The 26,489-nt window shown below is 46.5% G+C and overlaps 1 protein-coding gene across 15 annotated transcripts in view; it reads right to left on the bottom strand.

Annotated features, from left to right (window-relative positions):
- Positions 1-26,489, bottom strand: part of LOC118505359 — a 205,486-nt gene that overhangs the window by 13,607 nt on the left and 165,390 nt on the right. For 13 of the 15 annotated variants that reach the window (XM_036041040.1, XM_036041035.1, XM_036041048.1 and 10 more), the window contains 2 exons: positions 7,143-7,353; positions 4,613-4,693 (listed from right to left, as the gene is read on the bottom strand). In XM_036041040.1, coding sequence (XP_035896933.1) covers positions 4,613-4,693; positions 7,143-7,353 — 292 coding nt within the window. The remainder of the gene's footprint in view (positions 1-4,612; positions 4,694-7,142; positions 7,354-26,489) is intronic. The other 2 variants (XM_036041050.1, XM_036041049.1) reach the window with 1 other exon arrangement.

Below are 26,489 nucleotides of genomic sequence, written 5' to 3'. Positions count from 1 at the left end.
TAGTGTAATTCAACAGATAACAACATCTAGCAGCAGTTTTGAAAAACATGGGGTATTAGACAGTGGGGACAAGGGCTAAGGACCCGGAACAGCGATGTCCTGTAGAAGGCGCTCGCGTTCGTTTCTCGCCGAAATTCGGAAAACAAGACCACAATAGCAACAGACGAGCAAACTAAAAAGCACACAGCACGAACGAAACTGACTAGCATCCTCACATAAAGGAAATGATTTATTGCACACTGCAGCAAGGATTATGTCGCCTGTTGTTGGGCGCTGAGCTGGCAGCTTTTTTGTGTTTTAGCTTGCCCTCTAATATTCTTACATCGAGCAGCAGAAGAATGTTGCTTCCCAATCTCGGAACGGCGCTTTGCCCGGGGCCTCCGACGATCTTTCTAAACTCTTCGCAATCTAGCACAAAGTTTTGTGTTTCCTCCGGTTTTTCTCGCTGTTCGATCTAACAGTCCGTGTGAGGATAGGGGAATGTTTTGGTGAAATGTTCGAAATACTAGTTCGCTTTACCACAGATGAAGTTTCAAACACACACACTATCTATCTCTCTCCTTCCTGGTCGTGTACGCTCCATTGAGCATCAACATTTGCATAATAGATAAACTTGTGCCCAACATGTAAGTCCTGTGTCCTCGCACACCCCAAGGGCAGATCGACACGTCAAAAACGGCATTGTGGCAGATAAAGATTACGAAGCTTTCCGTTTGTCGCTGGTGAATCGGTGTTTCTGGGCAAGAAAAAGGACTTTAAATCATAATTTTCTTTCCCTACACTTTACAAAGCGTGTGTCCAAGTGTCCGCCTCCAACGAGCCAAAAATCGGTAATGGAAGCAATACCATTCACAAATTGAAAACTCCACCACGGCATTCGAACAGGGGGTTTGGGATGACTTTTCCCAATTTCCCCGTTTGCCGGTCTTCCGCTTGACGATGAACAATTTTTTGTTATTAAACCATTTCAACCTATTTGCGCTGTGGGCTGTGTGTCCTCTCCCCTCGTGTGAGTGTACTGCATTTGTGGCGAAAGTCGTCTGCTCGTCGGCGATGAGTTATGGGCGTTATTGTTGCTGTCAGTGGGTGTAGTGTTGTGGGATTTTGGGGTTGGAAGTTTATTTGTGCAAAACAGTTGCCTCGCACGGAAAGAGCAAATTTGTAACTCGTTTGGCGTCCGGATCGCGATAGCTGTGGTGTTCGAGTTGTGGGGTGGAGGGGTTGGATTGGATTAAGGCGGGAGGTGAAAAATAGTGCAGCAAATGATTGTGAAGAATTACATTCATGAGTATGAAAAATGATACTGCATTCAAATGAATCATCCAGCGTTGAAGCAGCGACGGTCTTCGCTTTCGGGGTGCGTTTTGAGTTGAGAGAAAAATTTTTATAAATGCAAATTAGTTTGTGAAATCATCAACATTACCCAACCACGGTTCAACCTTTTACCAGCCAATCGCTTAAAGTTTATGGTTTGGATTGAAAGAACAGTTTATCGCACAGTTATCCGATTCTCTTAATTTAGTCTTCAAGTTTCATTTATTTTACATCTACACAAACTGCTTCCTTAAATCGATACTCGTCCATCACTATTTCGTTTCAAAATGTAAAGAAAAATCTCTCCAACCACTACCTAATCCTCAATTTAGAATCATGTTGATAAGGATGACTTTAATTTTAAAATTTCCTCATCGTGGTTACGATTCGAGCTTATTGGTGATGTTCGATTTTCCCACCCTCTCCTTGTTGGACGAACAGTTTTCCGATAAGCGCTTCGGAATCTATGGTCCTTGCAGCACAAGCGATAGAAGTACACGATTGTAAGGAATTTGGTGGACACTATCGACCGCAGCCGCAACATCAGGTCGAGTTTGTTTGCGATTGTAACGGAGCGTGTGGTAATGTAAGACGGTGCTACCGATTAAGGATTTCACCGAATGGCGTGTTCCATTCCAAATATCATCCCATTATATCCCTGCCCGACATCGACCGTCGGATTACGAGTTGGATGTCTCAGAACGCCGGCAGAAACATTGATGACATCGGCGACGAGTTCACCACGCTGAGCCGAGCTGAGTAAAACGTGTAGAACGATCGTTCTTGGAGATCCGTTTACAATCAAGAAGGCAACCAAGGTAAGAAAAACTGAATGAAAAACCATCAGCTTAGAAACTGGCCAGCATGACAATAATGTTCGAACAGGTTACCTGAGCTGAGGCCGGGACGGTGAAAGCAACCTCTCGGATGGCTCGGATGTCGAAAATGAAAAGAACATCGTCTATGTACGCGGCGACCGGCACAAGAAATAGACAAAAAAAGGTGCAACCGAAAGCTTTGGATCAGTTCTCGTGTTTCACATTACACATCCCAGCCCAGGGAAAGTCATGGTTCGAGAGCGCTCGGCAAGGCGCTGGAGCGTGGATTCCTCGAAGCCGTGTGCCGTTCGTTGAAGGCGTTCGTTCCCCGCCCAAGATGGTCTTGGTTTTCGGTCGTTGGGTCCCGGGACCTCCATCCCGTCACGCCATATGTGATGCTAAATGAGTGTGACTTGAAAAACAGTTAACGCTTAGGAAAATCCATCCTTTACTCCAAATCCGCCTTCCGAATAGCCGAGCTTTCCCGAGAAGCAAAAAGACGCGCACGCGACGCCTTCGGCAGGGAAAGGTAATGTGTGTGTGTGTGCGCGTGTTTGCTTCGGGAAAATTAAATGACAACGACAAAGCAAACGACACTTTCAAAGTGCCGGTTAGCAATAGGAGAGCGATGAGTTCCGAAGAAAAGTCGCACAGCGTTGTTGGAGGGTATCAAGTTCAGCGCGCAGGAACGTGCAGCGGCTTAGGGTAAAGGATAAACAGCACAAATGACTAATGAAAATAAATGGGCCTCAGATAAGGCGCCGGTGCTCAGGTTCTGCCATTCGGATGACGGAGATGGCTAGGCCGCACGTTCGCCCAAGAACCCACATGATGTGTCTGTGTGGGAAAAGTGACAAAATGGTCGAATGATATGAGTGACAATGCGTACCAGGCCGTGCTGTGATGGGAATGTTTTTTCAGCCTTCCGAATGTCATCACATTCTTGTTACGATGATACGTACGAGTGTGAGAAGAGTCGGTGTGTTTGCCATCATTTGAAAATGTGTTGAAAATCTATTTTAACGATGATGCTGTCGAGTGCCCCCGACCGACCGACCGACCGACCGTCAATGACACACCAGAATTCGTCCCACAGTGAGAAGAAGTGAAAATTAATACCATCTGCAAACAATTTGTAGCAATTGAAGGACATTTTATGGCACTCAAAACTGGCTGACTTTTACGGCTGCGGAAAAGAGGCGGTCAGAAAAAAAAATCTGCCTGCTTCCTTAGAAATGTGGCCCACTTTGCGTATTGTAATTAAATTTCTTGGCCAAAAAATAAGCACTGAAGAAAAGAAAATCTTCGCCTCCTCGTCGGATGTCCCGATTGTTGGAAAAACGCGGACACAATTATTGGGAATTCTCCTTCCGTTCCATTCGATTTGCTCATTTCCTTCTGCCAGCGTGCCTGTTAGTTAATAAGGATGATTTCACAGTACGGAAAATGGCGTCCAATATCATCCCGCTTTAATGTTGTTAGGGAGGCGACGGTGAGTGGGAAAAGGCCAATGCTATTGGGGAAAAAAAAGGTTTGGAATTTTCATTTCCCATTGTGCTAAAACTACACCCGCGAAAGAGGCTCTTTATTAGGGAAATTACATTAAACCCGGGACATCTTTTTCTGCATTTCCAAGCCCAAAAGCATAAAGGAAATACAAAATGGGATGGTACGTTGTTCCGCTGACTGATTTCTGGGAAGCCGGGGTTTTTATTGAAGTTCGCCGAGTCGCCGGCTTACGATCAGAGCGGGCGCCATTTCGGGGCGGATTTGATTTGTGCACGGAGAGCAAAGTCAAATGACGAACGACCGCTTCCAGTGATGCTATTTTTACACCGGGCGGAATGTGAATAGTAAATTGTTCGGTGCTGTACGGTAACCATAAACTCGCGCGTTATGCCTGCACTCGGTTGGATTAGTTCCTTCGCTGGATGGATTAAACCCTACACACGGGATCGCGAGTGGGTCCACGCTATTGTTGTTTTAAGTAAGACTTTGCACTACACAGCCACTAAAAAGGATGTGATTCTTGGCGTTCGCGGCTGATAAATGGACAAATGCTCTCACGAAAAACAAAGCGTGCGCGTTGTTAATGCATTCTGGCTAATCCTTGCCCGGGAAACGGAGAGCTCAAATATGCTTTAGCGGCGGCGAACTTTAACCTCAGCCAGAGCCAAAGGGAAGCCATGAGTTGCGTTTCCATCTGTGTTGCGAGCGTGTGATTGTATGTTTTCCCTCACCTAATGTTTGCCTGAGGCATTAAAAAAATCCTGCTTAAAGATATATAATGTGGTATTGTTCAGCATGGCTTTGGTGGTTCAGTATGGCGAAAAACTAACCAGCCTTCATTACTCGAGTCGAGGAAGCGATGCGGTGATGCGGGGGAAAGGGGAGATGAAAAAGGACTCTCACTGTATGTGTGTGGAAGATGTAGGAGAGCATGGAATTGGGGTTGAAGCTGAAAAAATATGATCCATTACCTAGTCCAATGGCACCGATAAAGTGCTTTCCTCCAGTGTTTGGACCATACTTGGAGAAATCTTGGGCAAACTCTCGTTCATCTGTTTGGCATGCGGGTGAAAAAGAAAAAAATACAGATAAAGAGAGAGAGTGAGAGACAGAAAGAGAGAGAGAGAGAGAGAAAGAGCGAATGAGTATGGTGGTAGGACGAACAAAAGGAAAACAGGACAAGACAGAACGAATGAGAGATGGCGAGTTCGGGTGAGTAAAAATGAATAAAAACGCAAGAAGGAGGATCAGATGAAAAATTGCTTGTTTTGTCGGAACTTTTCCCGGGCAGTGCCAGTCCGTACTGGGGGCGAGGAGCCCAGGACACCGTGGACACCGGGGGCATGATCACGTAGCCGACGGAATAAAATAAAGCAACGGCACACAGAGATGTACAACGGTCGGTTGCAAGGACTGGGAGATGCGAGAAATATGGCCCGAGAGCGTACGAAATGAAATGAAATAAGAAAGGTTTGCACATTAAATCCTGCCAAGGTGTGACGGGCACGTGGGCTCTGGGGTACTCGCCGGCTCTGGGTGGCAGGTCCAACCAAGGGAAGAGGGAAAGAAATCGAGCTTTTAATGGATTTTGGGGGATGGCCTAAAACCAAGCAGCCAGATTTCGAAAGAGAAGCAAGATTTATTTCCAACGGTGTTTCGGTGGTGGCTCCATGCTCGGCAGGACGGGAGTCGAGAGTTTTGCACGAGCGAGTTGACAAAACATTGTTTTGCCTGCAGATTTATGTGTTATTGGAAGGTGTCAGTCGGTGTGGCTTAGCACTCACTCACACTCGCACCATACTAATGCATTATCTTGTTGCCTCAGACAAATGGGAAACCATGGTGTGGTTTTATTCTAATGTTGGGAAACGCTGCAAAACATAACTCAGGCGAGCTGGACGCAAATTTGTGAAGAATTTTGGAGAGCAAAATGTGTTGTCCCGTTACGGAACGGTTATTATTGGCGACTCTAGGTTCTATTTTCAACTACTTCCCTTCTAGGAATCGAGCGATCTGGCCGGCCGCTCGTTGAATGCTTGACTGATTGCGTATAAGCTTAATAAACATGTAATAAAATTGAATGACAAACGATCTTTATTGTTGTACGGCTTGCTCGGGATTCGGGAGATCAATGGCCAGCTTGAAGGCTGTATTCGTGCAGCGGCTTTTCTTCTCTACCTTCTTCCGACCGATGTCGATGTTGATTATAAACGTCCGATTTCCCCGAGGAAGGACCAGCCAACGAAAAAAAAGGAATACATTTTCCAAAAGCCGTCCACTCTGAAAGCATGGCTCGAAAATCCATTGTGCTGAAACATCTTCATTTCCTCTACTCCTTCATCTAGCCTTCCACCAACACGTCTACTCTCTCCCCCCACCCTCCACTTCTTCTCCCATCAGTCGCGGTAGTGGGGAAATAAAAATCAACGAAAAAGTCAACTAGTCGTCCACAGTCGAACAGATTCGGTTAAGCGCCCTATACAACTGGCGACAGCCGGTATCGTTTTAAAGGGGAATTTGGAAGCGGCAAGAGTCAAGCGAAAAGGTCACCCAAACTTTTCTGCTTCAAGACGATGGGTTTCCTTTTATCCTTGACCTTTCGCTGGATCGGGTTTCCACTATGGCCTCCGGCGACGCTCGCCAGTGTGACGTGCATTTCCGGATGCTTGGGTGTTTTTTCTGCCTGGTATTATCGGTGGCAGTGTTGTGTAGATAGATATTTTTTTCTTACATGACAGTCTTGGGGCTATCGGGCCAGCTGACAAAATCGGCTCTATTGTTCGTTTACAAAAGGGCTGCGATCGGAAAGCTGGTGCTTGTGGTAGTGTAGTTAGTTGTGTTTTTTTGCGTGTTGCTGGTCAGAATGAGTTTTTCCTATTGTGTGGGTTCTGTTTCTGTTTTTGCTTTTCGAAATTGCCCCGAGTGCTGTGCTGTACTATGTGTGCTGGTGGTCCATTTAATGTACGCAAACGATTAGAGCACAGTCATTTATAGATGCAGATAGTTCGACAGACGACCGACACCGAGATAGATCGAACAGATTATGGGGCTAGAATATTCAAAGCGTTCAGCTAATTCCGCTTGAAAATAAACACAAAATAAAATTGTATTCTAGAACACTGCTACAGCTAGTTCAGTTTACCTCTAGCCATCTTTGGTCGAATCGGTCTTGGAGGTTTAATAACAAACAAATATGCTTAAAGTGAGTTGTTAATCCATCCGTTAATTAAAAACAAAACAACCAATCACTTACTAACTGAAGTAGAAACTCACACAAACACAAACGAAACTGGACAACACAAGATAATACAATGAGTCATGCGTAAACCATAGAAGGATGTGGACAAGAAGGAAGCAAACATAAAATCCACAAGTTGAAAAGGAAAACCCGGGACGGAAATCAAACAGTGGCGGGATAAAAGCAGCGTAAGTAGATAGCGGCGAGGAAAGTGTTCTGTCTCTCCGTTAGCCTACCGACCACCCCACCGCACCGGTACTGACCTGTGACGTCGAGATAAACGGCGAGATTTATTTTCGGCTCGGTGTTCACCTGACACTCATAAATTCCACTATCTTTCTGCTGTGCATACTCAATTTTCAGATCCCAGTCGTCCGAGTCGGGCGGATGGATTACGGAGAAGCGCTGATCGCCGGTGTAGGTGTAGATGTTCGATGTCAATATGTGCAGGTCCCGCTTGCGCATCCAGGACACCTGTGAACAATGGAAGGAACACAGAGAGAGAGAGAGAGAGAGAGAGAGAGAGAGACAGAGAGAAAAGCGTTCCAGTTAATTGCCATTAAAGCTGTTTGGGAGTAATGAGAGTTCCTCGCGAAGCATTTAAGAGTATAATCAGATTAGTAGAGAAAAAGCAGTAAAAAAAAAATCGCCGAAGCGAGGTGAGTCTATTATAAATGTAACGCAACGTCAATTTATTACAACCACACATGCCGCAATGGGAGATCATAATTTCAATGCGGTGGACGAATTATCTGTAAATCGAAGTTTTAATTTAAGTAAGTAAATAATGCATCTAACCACACATATAATGAAGTAGGTTCATGTTGATCGTTTAATTACGGGGCGGTGGGAAAATCCTTTAATCTGTCAATCATGAATGGAGAGCGACATGAAAAGGATCATAGAATCATTAGTTTATGGCAATCATTAATAATAGTAACATTAATTCAAAGCTCATTTATGATGAATTAATTTTTGCACACGCAAACGCCGAATGGGGGAAAATCCCTTCATGTCCCTTGGATTTGGTAGTGAAATGTTTTTCCATTAATCAATTTATGTCAAATTTATGTATTTATGTTCCTCGATTTGATTACAACGATATGCAACGCATGCAGCGCAGTCTGTCGCAAAGCAATTTTAAATGCTTTCAACCGCTTAAGATCGAAAAAAAAGGAAAAAAGGGACCGACCCAAGAGCACAGTCATAGGGTAGCGGCAATCAATTAATCATAATGCGTCATGGACTTCATGAAAAATATTTCTTTTGCGCTCTCTGCGTGCAACATCAAACAGCGAGTGTCGTCTCCCTGACTTGCAGAACTCGGCTGATGCTTTGGACGTTTGGAATCGATCGGAAAGCAGCAGTAGCGGACGGACGGACGGACCTGCGCTATCATGCATCAAGAACGACAAAGATTCAACTTGCATGAGAGAAGGTGCTCGCAGTAGTAGCGCATAGAATGCTTTTGTTTGCATTTCCGGTTTTTGTATTGTGCATGTTACGTGTGTTGCGATGTTTTTATTTTACTTTTTTTCCTCTCACTGTGTATGTAGAAAGCATAAGCATTCGTTTTGCCGCTCGTTCGTGCGGATCGGCCACGATCTGGCGTGCGAAACAATGGATGTTGTTCTGTTGCTTTACGCCATCCTTTGACACGCGTGAATAAAGGATAGAGGCTGGTCTGACTGTTTTTCTTTTTTTTCCCCGTGTATATATCGTTCACTGTGATGCCCTGTGCCCTTCTAAAATGCCAACATTCTATATCAAACGGAGATATACTCGGCGATACGTTCGACGCGTTTCGCTGCCGACAGGCGATCGCGGCACGCTGGATTTCAACTGATCCATTCGGATTGTCTGCACCCGCATGTCGTTGCGCACAGAAAGCCAACGAGGCGCTGGTTGCTTCACTGGAGCGGCACGGCAAAAAGTGCCTGAAATGGACCGGTGAACATGCAGCGTTCTTGGCTGGCAGCTGGAAAGAAGATACAAACAGGGCCGTATCGAATCGTGACGCAGCGACTGTACGCCAGCATGACGAAAGGTGACATCACGAACGGCGTGTATCCGGTGTGCCCAAAAATTCCGATCAAAGGCATGGGTCGTCACCGCCGTCGTCGTTGCATGTTCGAGTACGGGACGGTGCAGTACAGCAACACAAATTGATGAATTATAGACTGAATATTTATTTCGCGATTTTTCCATTCGCATCAAAAATTTATGCCCATGTGTCTGGCGGAAAAAGAATCCGGAATCGCGATGCTTATTTTGCACGATCGCATCCCAGGGTCCGGATAGAGTGAGTGAAGCATTTTTGCGTACTTTCCCGTATGTGAGTGCCAGGGACCGGAGAGAAGAAAGCGCAGCGCGGAAAATGGACGCCAGGAGACGATGAAATGATGGGAAAAATGTCAGCTCAATTTGATTTTCCACCGGTGTGACAATTTGGTGCGAATGCTGTCCTGTTTTTCTCTCGCTTTTTCCCCATCTCCCCCCTGCTTCCCCGATTCCCCTTTTTTTGGCCCCGTGCACCCTTGACGTTGATGTAACTGGTAAACGGCAACGGAGTGTGTGCGTGAGCGTTGGAAAAATTTCGATGAATATTAACAGAAATAACAAAAATCCATGCACCAAATGAGTTGCAAACGAACATGTTTATCGAATCGCTCGAGCCACTCGTCAAGCGAGCGAAGGATAATTCGTTTATGAGTGGGAAGCGAACCCATAATGAAGTTTCAACCGCCGTACGTGACCGAATGGTAATCAGTCAGGTGTCGCTTTAAATTACTTAAAGCGAACAATTCACCCCGATCGCGACCTATCTCGCCATATTGAATTAAGAAGTTATCGGAGGCGAACGTGTTGATTGTTGTGACTTGAGCACTGTCAGCTGAAAAGCGCCCTATTTACATTGAATAATCGGTCTGTGTGTGTGTGTGTGTTTGTATGCAATTGCAGCTCAGCAATTTGTTGCTCATATTTTTAATTGATAACTTCAAGCCTAACAAAGCAAACAGTGGCGCACGCCTTTATGGAGCAATATTTTTATTAATTTCATCAAACACAGGCACGCACAAGGGCAATCTCATTAATGTTGCGGTGGGAATGATTTGCCGCAGCGAACATGCCATTAACCGATGTTTGGCCACGGGCGTTCCAGATCGGTCGGATGACATTTCGTAGCTTGCGGGCGCCTTTTCGCTGTTGACTTTTTGACAAAAACTCTCACGGACGTGTAAATAGAGAATTTTGAAGGAAAACATTAACTCAATTGGTGTGCAGGAAGGCGTTGCGAAACTTTTCCGAGCGCGAATGTTGAGGTGACATGACCTACACCTCCTGCCTGTCACATTGGGGATGAACGCAGGAAAAACTTTTCTTCCTCGTCTAATTAATGCGTACGATTGAGACGAGCGTGCCGAAATCCGACACGTTGGCACCAGGGAAAAAGTTATGCTCACGTGACGTTTGCGTCCGTACAAGCGTCGAAGATGATTTTATTACTGTTTTCCCCTCGCGATTGCTCAGTCGCGGCGGAAGCTGTAAAAGACGACATACAATCAGTCACTCGCTTATGCCAAAGATAAATATGCCATACGTCGTTCCAGCAGACCGAATTACTGCCTGCCAAACAGGCCGTGGGAGGTGATGGAAGCGGTGGCAAACTTTACCCGGGCACGTCAACATTATTGCCACACATCCTACTACAGTTACAGCACGCAAGACTGTCCGTCGTGACTGTGGGACGGCTGTGGTTGTGGAATCGATTGGCCATAAGCGGACGAGGACGATTTGATGCGTTTTCGCTGGCGGCCATAAGACGTGGCATAAATTGAACTAAGCAATTGCCTTTTTTCCTGCTTTAGGGGGCAGTTGGATCACGGTGGGGGGAAAGCTGCCTGCCATAAAGGAGTCCAGTACGTTCCGCAAAAGATAAACCGCATGCAATGTGTTGTCTCTGTCTCGGTCCAGCCCAATCCATCCCATTCGCACTGATATATTATTTTTCAATTATCGGAGATTTATTTAATTAAGAAAATCATTTACGCTTTTATCATCTCGGTCTCCACGCTGGTGGCGTTTATCCTTAAGCAGTACGTTTACGTATGGTCGGCAGTGTCTTCAGTCCGAGAGGAGGAGTAGTGTTAGTATCCTTTTGGCCGCACAATTGCCTTCGGTCGAAAGGCAAGTAGCAATGCGTCACGATTGATTCGATTGGCTTGCGGAACTGGGAGCGTACGAGCAGCACGAGATCGATAATTAATTTCATCTGTTTAATGGTTCACTGGAATAAGTAGGAAAATGGAACGCAACGTATGCACAACCAAAGCAAAACCTGTGATATGTGAGTTCAGGAAAATCCAGAATATCCACTAGCTCTTTTCTTGAATTTTCATCATTTTATTGTAAAAACAACAATTTTTCAAAGGTCCTGCATCGAACCTCAAGACCTAAATTCACACAAAAGACACATGAGCCCAGTATATCTTTAAGCCACAGAAATGTCCCACTAGGAAGATGTACAGCAGAGGTGCAGATATCGTTTCATTTTCCCACCTCTTGCGGGATAAGGATCGTTACGTTCGTAACAGTATCCATTTTCCGAAAGCTGTTTAGAAACTTCCAGTACAACACGGAAGGATCGTGATAAACAATTTTGAAGAAAGTTTATGGACAAACATGCATGCTTGGATAGTTTCCGCGTAACGCTCAGCACGGTTGTAGCGCTGCATTGCCTACATCCATCCATTTCGGTGTGCTACATTTGCCTACCTTCAGGCGGTTTAGTGTTACGTTCAGCGGGTTTGATTCGCTCGTGTGTCGGTGTGTCGGTGTGTGTGTGTGCGTGTGTTTGCGATTTCAGTGGTTCACCAATTCCCCGTGTTACCGCGTTACCAGGCGTCTCCATTCTGCGCGTCGAGCAGGAGCCCGGCGTCGTTGGGTGTAATTAAATTCTGCATCCCAAGCCGAGGGCGTCAGCGTGTAGCACCAGTTGTGCGCCACAGATTGTCGCTCTCAGGATGCTGATGGTAAAGGCGTTGCTTCTGACGGAAGCAAACATTAGGACGGACGCTTCATGGCGGGCTCGGGTCTCGGGCTGCATTGCCTTGGAATTCAATTAGTAACCTTGTGAGCATCATTAGGGCCTGGTTGGTGGTTGTGTCGGGAAAAGCTTCCAACCTTAAATTATGACATAACTGAGAAGAAATTCGTGCATTCTTGCGTGATCGAATTCTTATCCAGCGCAACTGTGTTGCCCAACTTTAAGGCGACAGGAAATCGATCGTTCAGCAACATGTTGTCGACCGTTTTCGGCCTTTTGTTCGCGTCCCATGCATGCGTCCCCGGACGGTTTTGTCATGTCTAATCCATCACATTCAGCGGCACTTCCTGATGTCTGCGTGTGTGTGTGTGTGTGTTTGTGCGCGATACACGATGAGCATACAAGGCTGATTGATTGATTTAATCATCTGTTAAACAGTTTATATGCGAATAATTTAGCTTTCCAGAGCGACAATGGTGGACCGACGTGGTCGTGTGTGAACGGGGCTGAATGGAGCTCGTTCGTGTATGTGGCTATCGATCGGTTGACTGGCGATGGCTGTCTGTTTGAAAGCATCAAACTCGCACACACACAGCCGCGTGAGCATACGCACACAATGTAGGGATAATAATCAGGAAGAGTAGGACGCGATGTCGATGAGATAGAACAAGCCGGGCTTGTGTATAATAATGGCTAATGATGGATTTGGAACGTTCAGTCGGTACATGCCGCGCTCGAACTTTCCGATGTTGTGCTGCGGACAAATCGAGCGCACTGAGCCAGCATAATCACAGCCGGCCATTTCCGTTCGATTAGAAGCGTCAGCGGCGGCGCTTTTGAATAAATCGCGAAGATAAGTTTCCATTAGTGCAGCAGCTGCTGTGTTGGATCATTAAGCGATGATTAGTTTTGGAACTGTGCTTTAAATACTGCAGCGCAGAATGCATTTTATAATTAGATATTTGTTCAGTTCGTTTAATTATCCTTGGGAGTTCGCCGTTCATGAGATTTGTAAGTACATCCGAACCGCACCCCGACGCCGGAAACGTTTACCAAAAAGCCCTCTCGGTAGAGAAGATGTGTAACTGTTTGGGTAGTTTGTTTGGCAGTTCCAACGATTCCATTATCACTCGGTGGCAGTTGAGTAACTTTCTAATGTATAAATTAGCCTCCGATCGGCACACTGTGTGGAACGTATCCAAGTGCTTCGGCGCTCCTTTCGGAACTTAAAACCAGCCCTGCAAAAAAATAAAATAAAATAATGGCAAAAATCTTCACATATCTCATGAGTTATGACATCGTTTTCCGGTCGTCGCCTGTGTCTGCTGTGGCTGGTACCGGGCGTACCATACAGCAGCAGCACAATGGTCGGTGGGTTTCCAAGTTTTGAAAGTTCTTCTTCAACAGTTGCCAAGTTGCCGTGCGAACGTTTTGAAGATTCTTTGCCTGTGGTTTGTTTTGCTTCGGCTCTCGCGACCACCACGGACCACCAGGACACGGTGCTCGGTTGGGTAAGATGAAGCGCCACAAAAAAAGGCTACCAGGCGGCTAGTCCGAACGTACCCAACATCGCCGAGCGCACATAAATCTGGCTGCTCGAAGTGTCTTTTCGGAGCGTGCGTTACGTGGTGGTTGCTTTTCCCGTTTATTTTTGCGTGAGCCAAGAAGGGCTTAGTTTTTAGTTTGCTTTATTTGTTTGAACATTCGAATGGGTGGACCGAAGTGCAAGATGATTTATTTTAATGTATTTCCATTTATACTATTTCCTTCTCGTGTGGTTTGACTCACCACGGGGCGAGTTAGGTGTGGTTGGCTTTAGTCTGAGTTTAGTCTGAGTTGTGGTAGAGGCGTGCGGCAATTGTGTTAAAAGGAAATCATTTTAGAAGCACTGATGTGAACGGGGCTTCGGAAGACAATGTGGACGACGGTCGTTGAGTTACGTGCACTGAAGGCAAACGAGTATGGTGATTAGAAACAGAGCACCATAAAGCATGATGACACGTTTTGTCGATGTTTTTAGTCAAGCTGTTTTTTTTTCCTCGTTAGCTTCATCTCCGAAATTTCAGTCTATTTTTTGCTGTGCCTTACTTTTATTCTCCATTATATCTGACAATCGTCCATCGACGAGGGCAAGTGAAATGTTGATCTGAAAATCTCTATTTACGACCACTCTCTTCATGAACACGTCCTGTGCGTGGTGGTGATGGTGGTCACTGGCGGTTACGGCCAACGCACCCTGCTTCTCGAGGTGGCAGAAATGCACCACCTTCAGCGTGGCGGTCGTGGTGGTCTCAGCGGTCACCGCAAACCGACGATGCTCGTCTCGGGATAAACGATGCAGGGGTAATGCACTCGCTTTCTCGCTGGACCGTTAAGATAAATCACTGGTGTGTCATTCGTGTTCCGCTGAAACCGCTGACAGTGATGTATTATGGGTGAGGAATTTATATCAGCCGTTCTTAAAATGCTTGCTTGTCTGGTCCGGTACTCCGGCACCCGTAGCACGACGGCAGAACCGCATGCGTTTGCGATACGCTTCGCCAAACCAGCCAGCCAGCCAGCCAGCCAACCAGCTACGGTGGTCAGTTTCCGACCGGTGAAATAGTAGTTAATATTCGTAGCGCAGTGGACGCATTTCATCCCGGGCACTGAGCGCCTTGTGTGCATGTGTATGTGTGTCTGTGTGTGTGTGGGTCTGGGTTAGTCCCGGGCTAGTCCAGGATACAGGATCACGTGCTTGTTTTTCAGCGTTCGGAGTTAAAGAATTCACCTTTTGCTCGTGCAAGCCGGCATCGGGAAAACATGGCCAGAATGCAACCGACTCGCTTCGTGATCAAAACCCCGCGTACGAAACCCACGGGAAAGGTCAGCAGTACCACGAGTGGTCCAAATAAAGCACACATACGCGCACAAAAAAGGCTCTCTTTTTCATCGTTTCGAATGGAGGATCAGATCGGGCTGTACAATATCATTAAGGGGTGATGTAGAAGGAAGGTGCATTGAGTGAGCACGAGGGACGATAAAAATGTTTACCGTGTATCGTTTCGCAAGTGAGCACCATTGTAGGTTGGGCAGTGCCGGGTCGAACCGTTTCTCAATTTTGAGAAGCAAAGCTTTCCAAACAAATCTAAAAACCATGATGGCGAATGCGCTGCTCACTGTAGCGGCACAATACAATTGAACAATCGAAGGTTGAAGTATGTAAAAGAAAACATTTATTTGTACTTTGAACACTCTTTTACTACCCAAGAATAAATATTTCAACCCTTTGTTGGTTGAAAAGGAATAATAACTATTTTTGGGCATTGTTTCCTAATAGGGTTGTAACAGACCGAGTTCTCCCGCCATAACTATAACTACTCACGTATTGCCCTTAAAGAAGTTCGTGATGGATGTGGCAGTGGTGGTTGTTTATCATAAAATACCAGACGCCAGTTTCAAAACGATTCCGCTGCTTTACTATTACGAGGCACGGAATCAAACAAACCGTTCGCTTGTGAGCGAATGACATTTTCCAATAAATACCTGGCGCCTCCATCAAGTAAAGTTATGGGCTAGTTTTACGCTGTCGCCTTGCTCGTAGCGAACTTCATGACCGCCACTAGCACTTTAACGGTGTCGGGGAGATTCGAAAAGTACTGCACTTGAAGTGTGTTCAATAAAAAACGGTCAAATGAACAATTTCACGTGATCTTCATCTTTTCCCTGCTACGTCATCCTGTGCATCTTGTTACCCGGGGCGACCTGCGACGATGGTTGGCTGGTAAATGGTTTTATTTTCAATTAGGATTTACAGCACTTTAAACTCCTAATGACCGTTAAACTTGCTTCAAATGGGATTTTCCACCGACGGTTTCTTTTCTTCGGGGTCGACCTTCATGCAGTGTGTGTGTGTGTCGTTACGGTCGGCGGGCATCAAGGAGCAGGAGCCCTCCAAAGGGAAGAGCAACAACAACAAGACAACAAAAACAGACCAACATAAAGACGATAAAGATGTCGCTCTGTCACCATTTTCACAGTGTGTCGTTAGGGTGTGTGTCCGATAAACAAACAAAACATCCTGGGAAACATCTTCTCATTTCGAGGTTTCACTCTACGAAGACCTCGGTGAGGAGGGGCGAAGATGGCGTAGAAAATGGCACCCGACAGGGATTTAATTTTTATCACTGCTCTCTTTCCGGCGTCACGTCTGTGTCATTTTTAATATCCTTCTACATCACCGTTACGCGCCACCCCAAAAAGGGCGCCATTGCCTCGAGCCAAGAAGTCAAAGGCCACCGTGCCGGATGGAACCGGAGGAACCGGAAGAACGCGTGCGAAGAGAAACGATCGGCCTGATGCTGTTGGTGTTGGTGTTTCGGGGTGCTTACCACCACCTGAATGAGATGAAGCTGGGGCCAGAAAAATTCGCGACATTTAATGACGACCGTAAAGCGGAAAAGTCGAAAGCTTGAACGCGTAAACAACCTTGCCGAGTGAGAAGAAAAGAAAAATTAGTAAACAACCACTGCAAGGGAGGGCGTACGGTGAGGCTTATCGCTACACAAGCCTATCTCACCTTAATTGGCTTATTATGGGTGAACGATGAAATATGATTACGTTTGCCATTGCCCATTCTCGTTGATGTTGCTGTTGATAGTGTTTGCCCACCGGCAGATTTCATCTTTCAAGCGATCGTGAGCGTCACGACTGATCGTGAAGAGGAAGAGGAAGAGCAAGAAAATGTGAAGAAAAATTTGCGACGAATTTGTGACGAACGCAACACATAATGCGAGCAAGTTTTCTCTTAATTTTTACGACCATCCATCTGGATCACGGAAGCCGGAACATCGGCGTGGTGCGTGTTGATGTTTGATACGGGCTGTCGCTTTTCCCTGCCAAGGGTGACTGCTTTCAATTTCCAGCCAGCAAACTCTGCCATCGCCGTAATAGCGTCAGGTAAAATCGTAAATCTGCGCCACTCGGCACAGGCTACGAGCTAATTACTTGGCCGATGCTTTATACGCAGCACAATATAGCACAATTACGCCAGATTTGATTTAATTTTAAGCATTTTCGGCCGTTTTGTTGCTGTTTTTCTCTGTATTTAGACGCACACCGTGCCACATCGTTCAGTCCGCTGGGATCAGTTGGAAAGTTAATGCGGATGATACCAAATCGTGCTTTGTTTGTTTAGGAGAAGATTAAAACCATTACGAGAAAGGCCTCCCGGTGTTTTGGGTGGAAAAAAGCAAGGAAAATGGCAAATGATTTTAAATCGCTCCTTTCATATCTCATTACGGTTGATGGAAAAATAGAGCACGAAAGTTGGGCGTCTAACAGATGCAATCTTGATAGGGAAAATTCATTCCCGGGGTCTATGATTTATCGTTCGAGAGCAAGTAGGACAAGGGAATTGCTTTGCTTTTGCTTTCGGACGAAGACTGCAATGTAAATTTTTTGGCAACGGTTGGTTCGCTTCGTACACTTCTTCATAGTGTAATAGAATTATCGCCAACAGGATCGCTCTCGCTTCTGTGCTGCGCCCCTATCTCGCTCGCTCATTGCAACGCATCCTTACTTTCCAATCATGCTCCGGTCTCGTTCAATTTATCTTAATAAACACTTCCACTACCTTTGCTGACGAATCGTCGGCCTTCACCACAGCACCAGCAGCATCGATTCAGTAAATTTATCGCTCATCGACCACCACACGGACAGTGAAGAAGGGCCGTGCTTATCGGCAATGGTTCTGCATGCCAAACCGATTCTGAAGGAATTAAAAAGCGCTTCTCGTGGCCGTGGCGTGGGGAAAACGAAAACAAATACACTTAGTGTGTATTTTATGGCACAGCTCAACTTAGCGCGGGTTGAAACGATGATGATTCTTTGCTGACTTTGCGCTCACTGCATCGGAAGCAACATCACCGGCCCCGGAACCAGCACACTGCCACAGTGTAAATGGAATTACGCTAAGTAATTAAGACTCCAGCTTGCCACGGTTGGCGGATGAAAGCAAAATATTGTTCTTGCGTATTAAAAAAGCAGTGCAGAAAGTCGAAAACTGAAGCTGGAAGCGTTTTTCGTGTAGGCGTAGCTGGTAGTGTTTAAAGATGAATGATTAGCCCGGGCGGTGAAATTAAGCGCGGGCGAAAAGTGATGATGATGTTGGTTTTGAGGAGTTTTGGGCGAAAAGTTTGGCACGGATCTGTTGCAGAGCTTGTGGCGTACGGGAAGTTTACGATATTTATAAGAACCGGCAACGATACCACACAATGTGGCGCTAACACTCATCCAGAACCGAAAGCGAAGAAGCTCGTTTTCGTTTACGACGACAAATTAAACAGGAACACACATTTCGCTTGCCGACCATCGACTTCAGTATCACGCACACAACTCTTTAACGATCCGAGAAAAACATCGCAATGCAGCAATGAATGTTGCTGCTGCTGCTGCTGCTGCCCAGTTTCTGCGACGATCGACGTTGGGCACACTCTCGGACGTTCCAATTTACCGGTTCAGTTCACTCTCAGCACCAGTGGGAAAAACAATAACAAAAAGCCACCACACAACAACCTCACAGGATATAGTTGTCTTACTGGAAACAGCTTGTTTTTGGGAGAAGCTAAAGCTCCTATCGTAACGAGCAAATCCCACCGCATGGACACCAAAGCCCACGGGTCCACGTGTTTCGAGTGTAATGGGTGGAAAAACGCGAGATAAAACGAATGGGAGCGAATGGTGCTCGAGGCCCTCTGCTAGCATGGCCACCGCTGGCATGTTGTTGCGATGATGCAAATATCCGCACCGATAAACACCGTAAGCCGTTGCGTGACTTTGTTTAGAAATTGAAGATGATTTTTTCGGCCCCTACTCCATGGTGCCGATGCATACAACTCAATAGCGACCCGGTGGACGTTAAGCGCCTGGTTGGCAGCGTTTACCGCGATACCTTTTTATTTGTACCACTCTCGGGCGAAAGGTTATCTTTTACGTCGTCCAGCTTCCATTTTCATAAATTTAAATTACCTTTCCTTGTGCAGAACTCGTTCCGACTAGGGGATTCGTGTTCGCTGCTCGCGCACACCTGCTGACAACCCACGGCTGGTGGTGCATCGAACGACTTGTCCCTCGGTGAGGTGTGTCTGTTACTAAAAACGCAACCGTTGCGGTCACTGACCGATATGCGCACGGCTTAGAGTGTGCCAGTGTCGTTATCACCTTCTCAAAGGCCAGGGAATCAGGTGTGACGGTGTGAATGTGGTTTTTCTTCAATTTTTCAGATGACACCTTGCTCCAGACTCCCTTAAACACTACCTAAATCTCCTAAATATTAGTCACCACGCTCGCTGCTGGTGGAAATGGATGACAGCGACGGATTATGAAACGATGGAAGCACATTTGCATCCCACGTTGGGGTCAGTCGGCGAGAAATAAAAAACAGGAATGGTGGAACGAAACGTATTTCGCAAATGAAGCACAAACAAGAAATTCGTGGAAAGGTGGATAGCGCGCCATCACTTATTAAGCAATTTTTCACTGTCACACAAAATGGGAAATTCGAATGGGACACGTGTTGGCAGATCGATGGAAATTTTGTCCCCTTCCAAACACACACACATACACACAGACAGAGGTCCACCTAGCTGAATGTCCCTTTTTGCCCTTTCCTTCGGCAGTGACAGTTTGGTCACGCTGGAATTGTTTTTTTCCCTTATTTACACTGTAGCTTTTCCTGACTGTCTTTTTTTCCACGCTCACATCGCACCCATGCACATATCGAAATTTCGCAATAAAAATGAAGCGATTACATCCCCGATGGTCGCCCCCGACACGTCATGGTGGGAAGGTCAGCGACAAATTGCGGTCGTTACAAAGTGAACCCCAATATTACTTTCTTGACAGCTTCCGGTTGGTTTTTTTTTGTCACTTTTCGGGTTGGCGCCCAAGAACCCGAGCTGTAACCCGGGATCGAGGTGGCAAGCCGCAAACCGACCTGTCAGCATCCGGCATCAGGAGGGAGTCGTCGCCATCGCTCCACGGGGAACACCCCTCGGACCCTCAATTCGCTCTCTCGCTCTCTCCTGATGGGTTGACCAAAAAATGTTACCCCCTTGAACACGGCATGAGATCCGATTTGTCCGCCGATGATCGGTGCTGAAGGTGAGGAAACAACATCCACGGGAACACACACACACACACATTCGGGAGGTTCATTAGCAATGGGTCGATGGGCCGGCAGGGTGAGCGCGACGAAACGGAATGTACTGGTGTAAATGTGTTTTTATTCGATATAGCTGACACATTACAATTTTTCAGGCAGTTTACGGCTAAACCGAAGGGAGCTATTCCGGGTACGGGGCGCTATATCGTTTGGCAGTTTGTTTCGATTGATCGTTAAAGATAATATGGTGGAGCTTTGTCACACGAAGGCGCACGTTTTGCGGTGGTAAAACGGAAGCCTAATTTAAGCACATCACCCATTCGCTGTATTGCGTGTACATTTATATTCGTTTGAATCGATACTGGCACGAGATTTGCACCATTATTCATGTTTAATAGCGAACAAATTGATGACAAAAAGGAATGGCAGCCGAAGCACAAAGGTCAAGCATTTACTAAGCTCTTCGCACAGCGATGAAAAAGAAAATAATAAAGTTCGAAACCATTCGTGCAAGTTCTTTTATGCTGTCTATCGTTCTTCCGCTGTGTTTGTTCCCATCGACAAGCTCTGGTCCCATTATAGTTCATTTATTGTAAAGTTCCTCCTTCTTCAGTGTTTTCCTGCCCATCTCGGGAAGCAGGGTTAAATTGTTAGCAAAATCGTTTGCCAGTCGAATGTTGCAAATTACAGTGCGACTGCAGATGGTTGAATCGACTACAGTACTCGCAGCCCAGGAATGTTTCGTAATTAAACAGTGGTGAAATTGCTTGCAGTTTTCCCCGTTTTCCTGACTGTGTTCCCAGGAGTAGCAGCAGCAGGCAGAAGTGGTAAAGAGTTTTTCTCCATCCAGCAACACCTCTTGGGAGAATTTGTACCGGAACAAGTGGTGCACTTCGGCTACAGACACCGACACACTGTCGTGGAGTGGCGTCATGTTTTCCTGCTCTAGCCTTACTGCAATTTCCAGGCTCCAGTTTCATCGGGTGGCGTTACAAAACACCACAGGAGCAACATTTTCGGTCGAGGAATTTAAACTATGCGGTCTGATGGTTTGCCCGAGTTTGCCAGTACGTGTTGGAGCGCGGGTGTGTGTGTGTGCAATGGAAAATTGAACTTTCCATGTTTTCACCAAAAGTAAAAGCAAAAGTAAAAGTTTGCAAACTACGCTTCCCACGTGTTACCAATCCGAACGTCCCAAAACGGTTAACACTTTCATTTCGGCCCGGTACGATGTGTCGTACGGGATTTTAAGGTGTCGCTCTTCATATTTGTTCGAACCCTGTGGGGTAAGCTTCGGGAAAGTTTGAAGATTTTACAGGGATAAAGATGTTGAGTAAGTCATTTATCAATGGGAAATAAACTAATTAACTCTTACGACATGTACTCGTTCCCTGTGTTCGATTGAATGAAGTTGGAGCTACTTAACCTGATCCAGCTCGATTAAATTCAACTCGCAAGCGAATGGACGACAGAAGCTTCTGTAAACAGTTTGGCTCATAATGGGTAGCTAATTGAAAAAAGAAAGCAATAGAAGAAAAGGCAAACACACCCACAATGAGACGGTGCTTCTTGAAGAAAACCCATCTAATATCTTTTTGCAGCGACCGACGACGACGATGACGACGACGACGTCGTTGGTGGTGGCCGATTGGGAGTTCACCGGACATCAAACGGAAGTAGCAAACGAGCACACAACGAAAAAAGGCATCATAAACGTAATAGAAATTTATTTTATTAGACGTTGGCCAAACAGTTCACCGGACAGTGTGGCAGGGCGGCAGATCACAGCGGTCCTCAGCAGAACACGGTCATCAGTTGTGTCTGTTCGGTTTGAAATTTGCTGTTCCAACCTGCTCCCACTCTACGGACAGTTTGGACGAACCAAACGGTGACCAACATTTCTCTGGCAGCAAGAGCAAACAGACTAAAAGAAGCAATGAAAATGGAAAGAGCGCACCAAAAACTGAATCGTAAAAACGTTCCATGAAAAAGCGTGTGATTTATGGTTCAGACACGGATTAACGTATTTTGCGTTCGCATCGTTGCTTTTCTTAGGACTGGCTTGTGCTCGCGAGCCACAGTTCCATTTCCCATTTTTGGGTTTATTTTGAATCTGTTTCCACTCCACTCCAAACCCCTACCGGTCAGACTAACCCCTCAAAGCTCATGAAGTTGGTAGAATTTTTGGGTAAAGTTTCGTGTGGCACGAAATTTTAACTTCCCGCGGTGGTGTGGCGATGGCATCACCGTAATTGTGGAAGCGAAAAATTGGCCTCACCAAGGTCCGTTGGTTTGGGTGGAGAGTCGTTCGGTTGGTCCCAAAGGGAAAAAGCATCTCAGGTTACATACACCACCAGCAGAAAGGTCACGCGACAGCGAAACAATAAATATTGAAACAAGGTCGTAAATTGAGACAAGATTCGCACCGATGGCAGCACTGTATTTATTTGGTGCTTTTAAAACGACCGACAGAAGGAACAACTACAGTACTCGGATCGGTAACTAAAGACCGTTTGGGGTGGAAAATTAAAATATATATGTGAGCATTCCTGCTCCGGTGCTTTGAAGGAGTTCACCAAACAAGGTCACTTTCGTGCAGCTGGATCATTTCTCAGCTCAAGTTGTTTCTTCTGGCGGTAGAACACTGACGGCCGACGAAACTGGAACTAGGTCAGCTCGGATCGGATCGGAAAATCATTCCACGAGGCTGCATCAGTCTTGTGTATCGAGATTAGCACCGGCATCGTCTAATGACCATCACACGTTCGATCGCACTACAAACGATGATGGTGGCTGGCTCAGTGGTCATTAGCAAGTCGTTAATCGATTGGCACGTCATTCTGCCGGCCCATTGTGAGGGGTGCTGGATATCACACGGAACAGTGTATCGCTTTCTAATGAAGGCAAGCGGCTTTAATACCCCGAGTTACTGCCACCAGCGGTCAAATCGATCGATTCGATTCCGATGTAAAAAGTGGGACAAAAATCAACAATCCCCCAATGCTGCTCCACTCGTTCAGCATCGAGTAACGGATGAATCTAATTAAGATTTTGCTTACGCTTGACAGTGTACGTAATTCCGAACCCACTCGACTGGGTGGCTTGATACGGAGCGACAGCAGGAAAAGGAATCGAGAGGACCACTTGGACAAATATGCATCCCGGCAACGGATGTGTCACCTCCACCCGGCAACAAAAGCAAATCCTGGCGTTCAAATTTGGAACTTTACCATGCCATCTCTCTTCCAGTTCCTCGAAACGATGCCACCATCCCTGGACAGGAACTCGGTCCTCGGAAAACATAGCCTTCCACCGAAGCGTGTAATTAGAAGAGATTCGAATTTGGCCCCGACGAAATTGGTAATGGATCTTTTCTGACCCGTTCGCCGACGGAGTGCACGAGGCAAATCCCATCTTTTGTCCCGTCTCAAACGACCTTGAGAGTGACTGGGCAGAACGTTGGACCGGAGCTACTAAAACGAGGCGACTTCAACATCAGGCGAGCTCACTCGAACTGGAAAGTGCAACAATTGGTCACATTTGAGAAAACGTTCGGAGCTCTAATTTATTTTCTTCGAAAGTGAGCTGTGCCGAGACGACGACACCGACAGCGAATAGGATGGGCAGAAAAGGGCGACGTGGCTGACATTCGTAATTAAATTTGAAGAGTGAAGTTCGCCTGGGACCTCTCGCTGATGTGATTATCGCCTCAACCCCAAACCAAACCCATTCGCGTCCCTGCAGCCTCTGCTTTCCTTTTCCGGGATGACATGTATGACGTAAGGGGCCGCCTGTGGCCGACTCTTGAGTGACATTGCGTCGTAGTCGTCGTCGTCGTTGTCTCTTTCTTTTGGCGGCTTCTTCAACGCGCACCGAAAACATGTATTGTTTGCAATAACAAATTACACCGATAACGATAAAACGTTGCCCATAATGAGACTCTCGAAGGATGTAGTGTATGGCTTGTGTCTCACTGGTGGAAAAGGCTTTCCTTTCGCCCGCATCCCGTGAATGTGCATTTGAAACGCGAAGGGCAAATGGTTCCGTGCGATGGAGAATGTTTTGAATAATGAAGCAAGTCAAATCTAATCATGTTAACGGTTTCCAGCGAACTGCCACTATACCGAACATACCGACGGCTTCTTATCATCCTGCAATGAGCATCTTCGCGCGCCCGTAATCAATTTTAAATTAGACACGTTTTCATAAAAGCCAGCCGCCAGCGTGGTATCCGCGCGAGCAAAATAAGAAAATCCCGCTACAAACAGCGTGTCAGCAATGGTGGTCTCACGCCTGTCTACGGAAGAGTCGGGAGGGAGCGCCACCATCTTAGCATATGTCGAGCTTGTGGCGGCTTACGGGTGAAGCGTACTGTCACTGACTCGATAATTACCCTTCGAGCGCCCAACTTCAGCTCGTTTGGCTGAAGACACACATAGTTCCCGGGCCAGGGCATCCACGTGCTCGTCCAGGAGGTAGCTGGTAGCCGAGCACGGAAGGTAGCACAGACCCGATGAAGGAGCGGTGGGGCTTACATGCACGGGAACCGATGTTTTTGCTCATGTACCGGGCATGTGTAATCTTCTTTTAAGTACCAGATTTAACGCAATTTAGTACACCTGCCGACAGAACAGAGGGCTTCGGGATGGTTTTTCAGGATGGGACAGCTGCCGCTTGAGCGAAGAAGCTTGAAGCGTCGGTAGCTGGGTCCAATTTTGCCTCGCATGCCATGGCACGATTGTTTTAGGGCGAAGGATTCAATGTTCGATTTGAGACTTGTTTGCGGAAGGTAAGCATCGCCACGGGAGGTGAAGCATTACACACTTTAAGAACAGATAAGCTCAGTTTGAATATTGTAACTGTCATTTTGTCACGTCGTTCTTCGGTAAATGCAAATTGCGAAAAAGTACACACCGGGCCGTCGCCGTTTGGCAGATTGGGAGCTTATATGGAAATGAATGTTTTAGCAGGCACTAGGCACAATCGGTGGCAAAATCAAATGCCAGTAACGTGAGCAACTTTCGATCACACAAGCATGCGATCAGACACGGGTTGAAACTTAATTTAGAAACAGTAATGAGCGCATAAAAAATGATAAAATCTTTCACGCATCAGGGCGCTGCTGTCGCCTGCGGGATGGAGGTCGTTAAGCGTTACAAGCGTCACGGCAACGCTCGCCCGAAGCTGTCATGTGTTGGACGTCTTCGTTTTATGCTAACACGTACCCGTATCCGGTCAGGTTCGGTCTGGTTCGGGTTCGGGAAACACATCCCCAGCAGAAATTGTTTTATTGGCCACAAATTTAGTTATCTCTTGGTAGAGACTTCTAGGAACGCTAGGTCCTTCAAGACGACTCCCCTTTCCTGGGGTTGGATTTTAATTGCGGCAGCTTGTGGTATTATTGCTTCAACGATTCCGAAGGGTTTCTTTCCGCTATGGAGGACGCTCTTGAGAAATGTGTCGAATTTCCAAAATCGCGTATTTATGCATATAAGTTCGCAGTCCGTTGTGTAGTTGTGGTCCGTGTTAATGAGCCAGTTGCCAGTTGAGTGAGAAGATGGAACACTCGTAATGGAGTAGTCATAAACGGATGCGATTTAAGCACTTCGAGAGCAGTTTCAGCTTCAGAAGGCAGGTCATTATTATTAATTTAATTAACACACGCACACAAATAACAAATGGCGTTCGATGATAACGACGCCTGCGACTGTTGGGTACTTTGCCACGGCTCTAGCATTATCTTCCTTCCCGTTCGTCCGGCAGGATGTCGTCGGTTGCCCAAAAGTTGACCAATTTTTTAACGAGTTATTTATTCTCTGCGTCAAGATTTACGGTCCTGTGCGCTTGATAAGAACAACAATCAACACCTTCTTTGGGTCGGTAGCTCTAGCCATTCCATCCAGGACGCTTTATGGTATTCTGTGGCTATGGTCCTTTGCTCAGTTTTGCTTTCTTCCCGTCGTATCCCGACGAGACGTACGTTTTTGGGATGCCGACTTTCCGGTCGTGGCAATCCGATAATGGGCTGTTGATAATAGAATAAATGAACTGCGAAGGAAGTTTCGAGCGGGCAGTTTCTTTTTGATTGGACCGGGAGCTCTAAATTCCAGTGAAAGCTCTCCCTGTCGCCCCTACGGTTCCCAGCAGGCTGACACAGTGGTGGACACAGACCACACGATGACGGCGTTCTTTCAGCAGACAGAACCGTATTTTTTATTTGGCGCACAAAGAGGGTGTTGTTGATTGTTTTCAACCCACAACTCTCCGGAATATTTTGTTCCCGATGCGCATAGAGAAGGGAGGAGTTTTAATCCATGGCCAGTGCCATTCCCAAGCCACTAACCGAGCGTTTGGGGCGCGCTAGCACCGGAAAGTGGCTCTACCAGGATTACGCCCAGTGGCCAGTTTGGAAAAGCGCAA

This window comes from Anopheles stephensi, chromosome 2 (genome assembly GCF_013141755.1).
Source record: "Anopheles stephensi strain Indian chromosome 2, UCI_ANSTEP_V1.0, whole genome shotgun sequence".
Taxonomy (NCBI): Eukaryota; Metazoa; Arthropoda; class Insecta; order Diptera; family Culicidae; genus Anopheles; species Anopheles stephensi.
The sequence above is the reverse complement of the archived record's forward strand: the minus strand, read 5'-3'. Positions and strand labels throughout refer to the sequence as shown.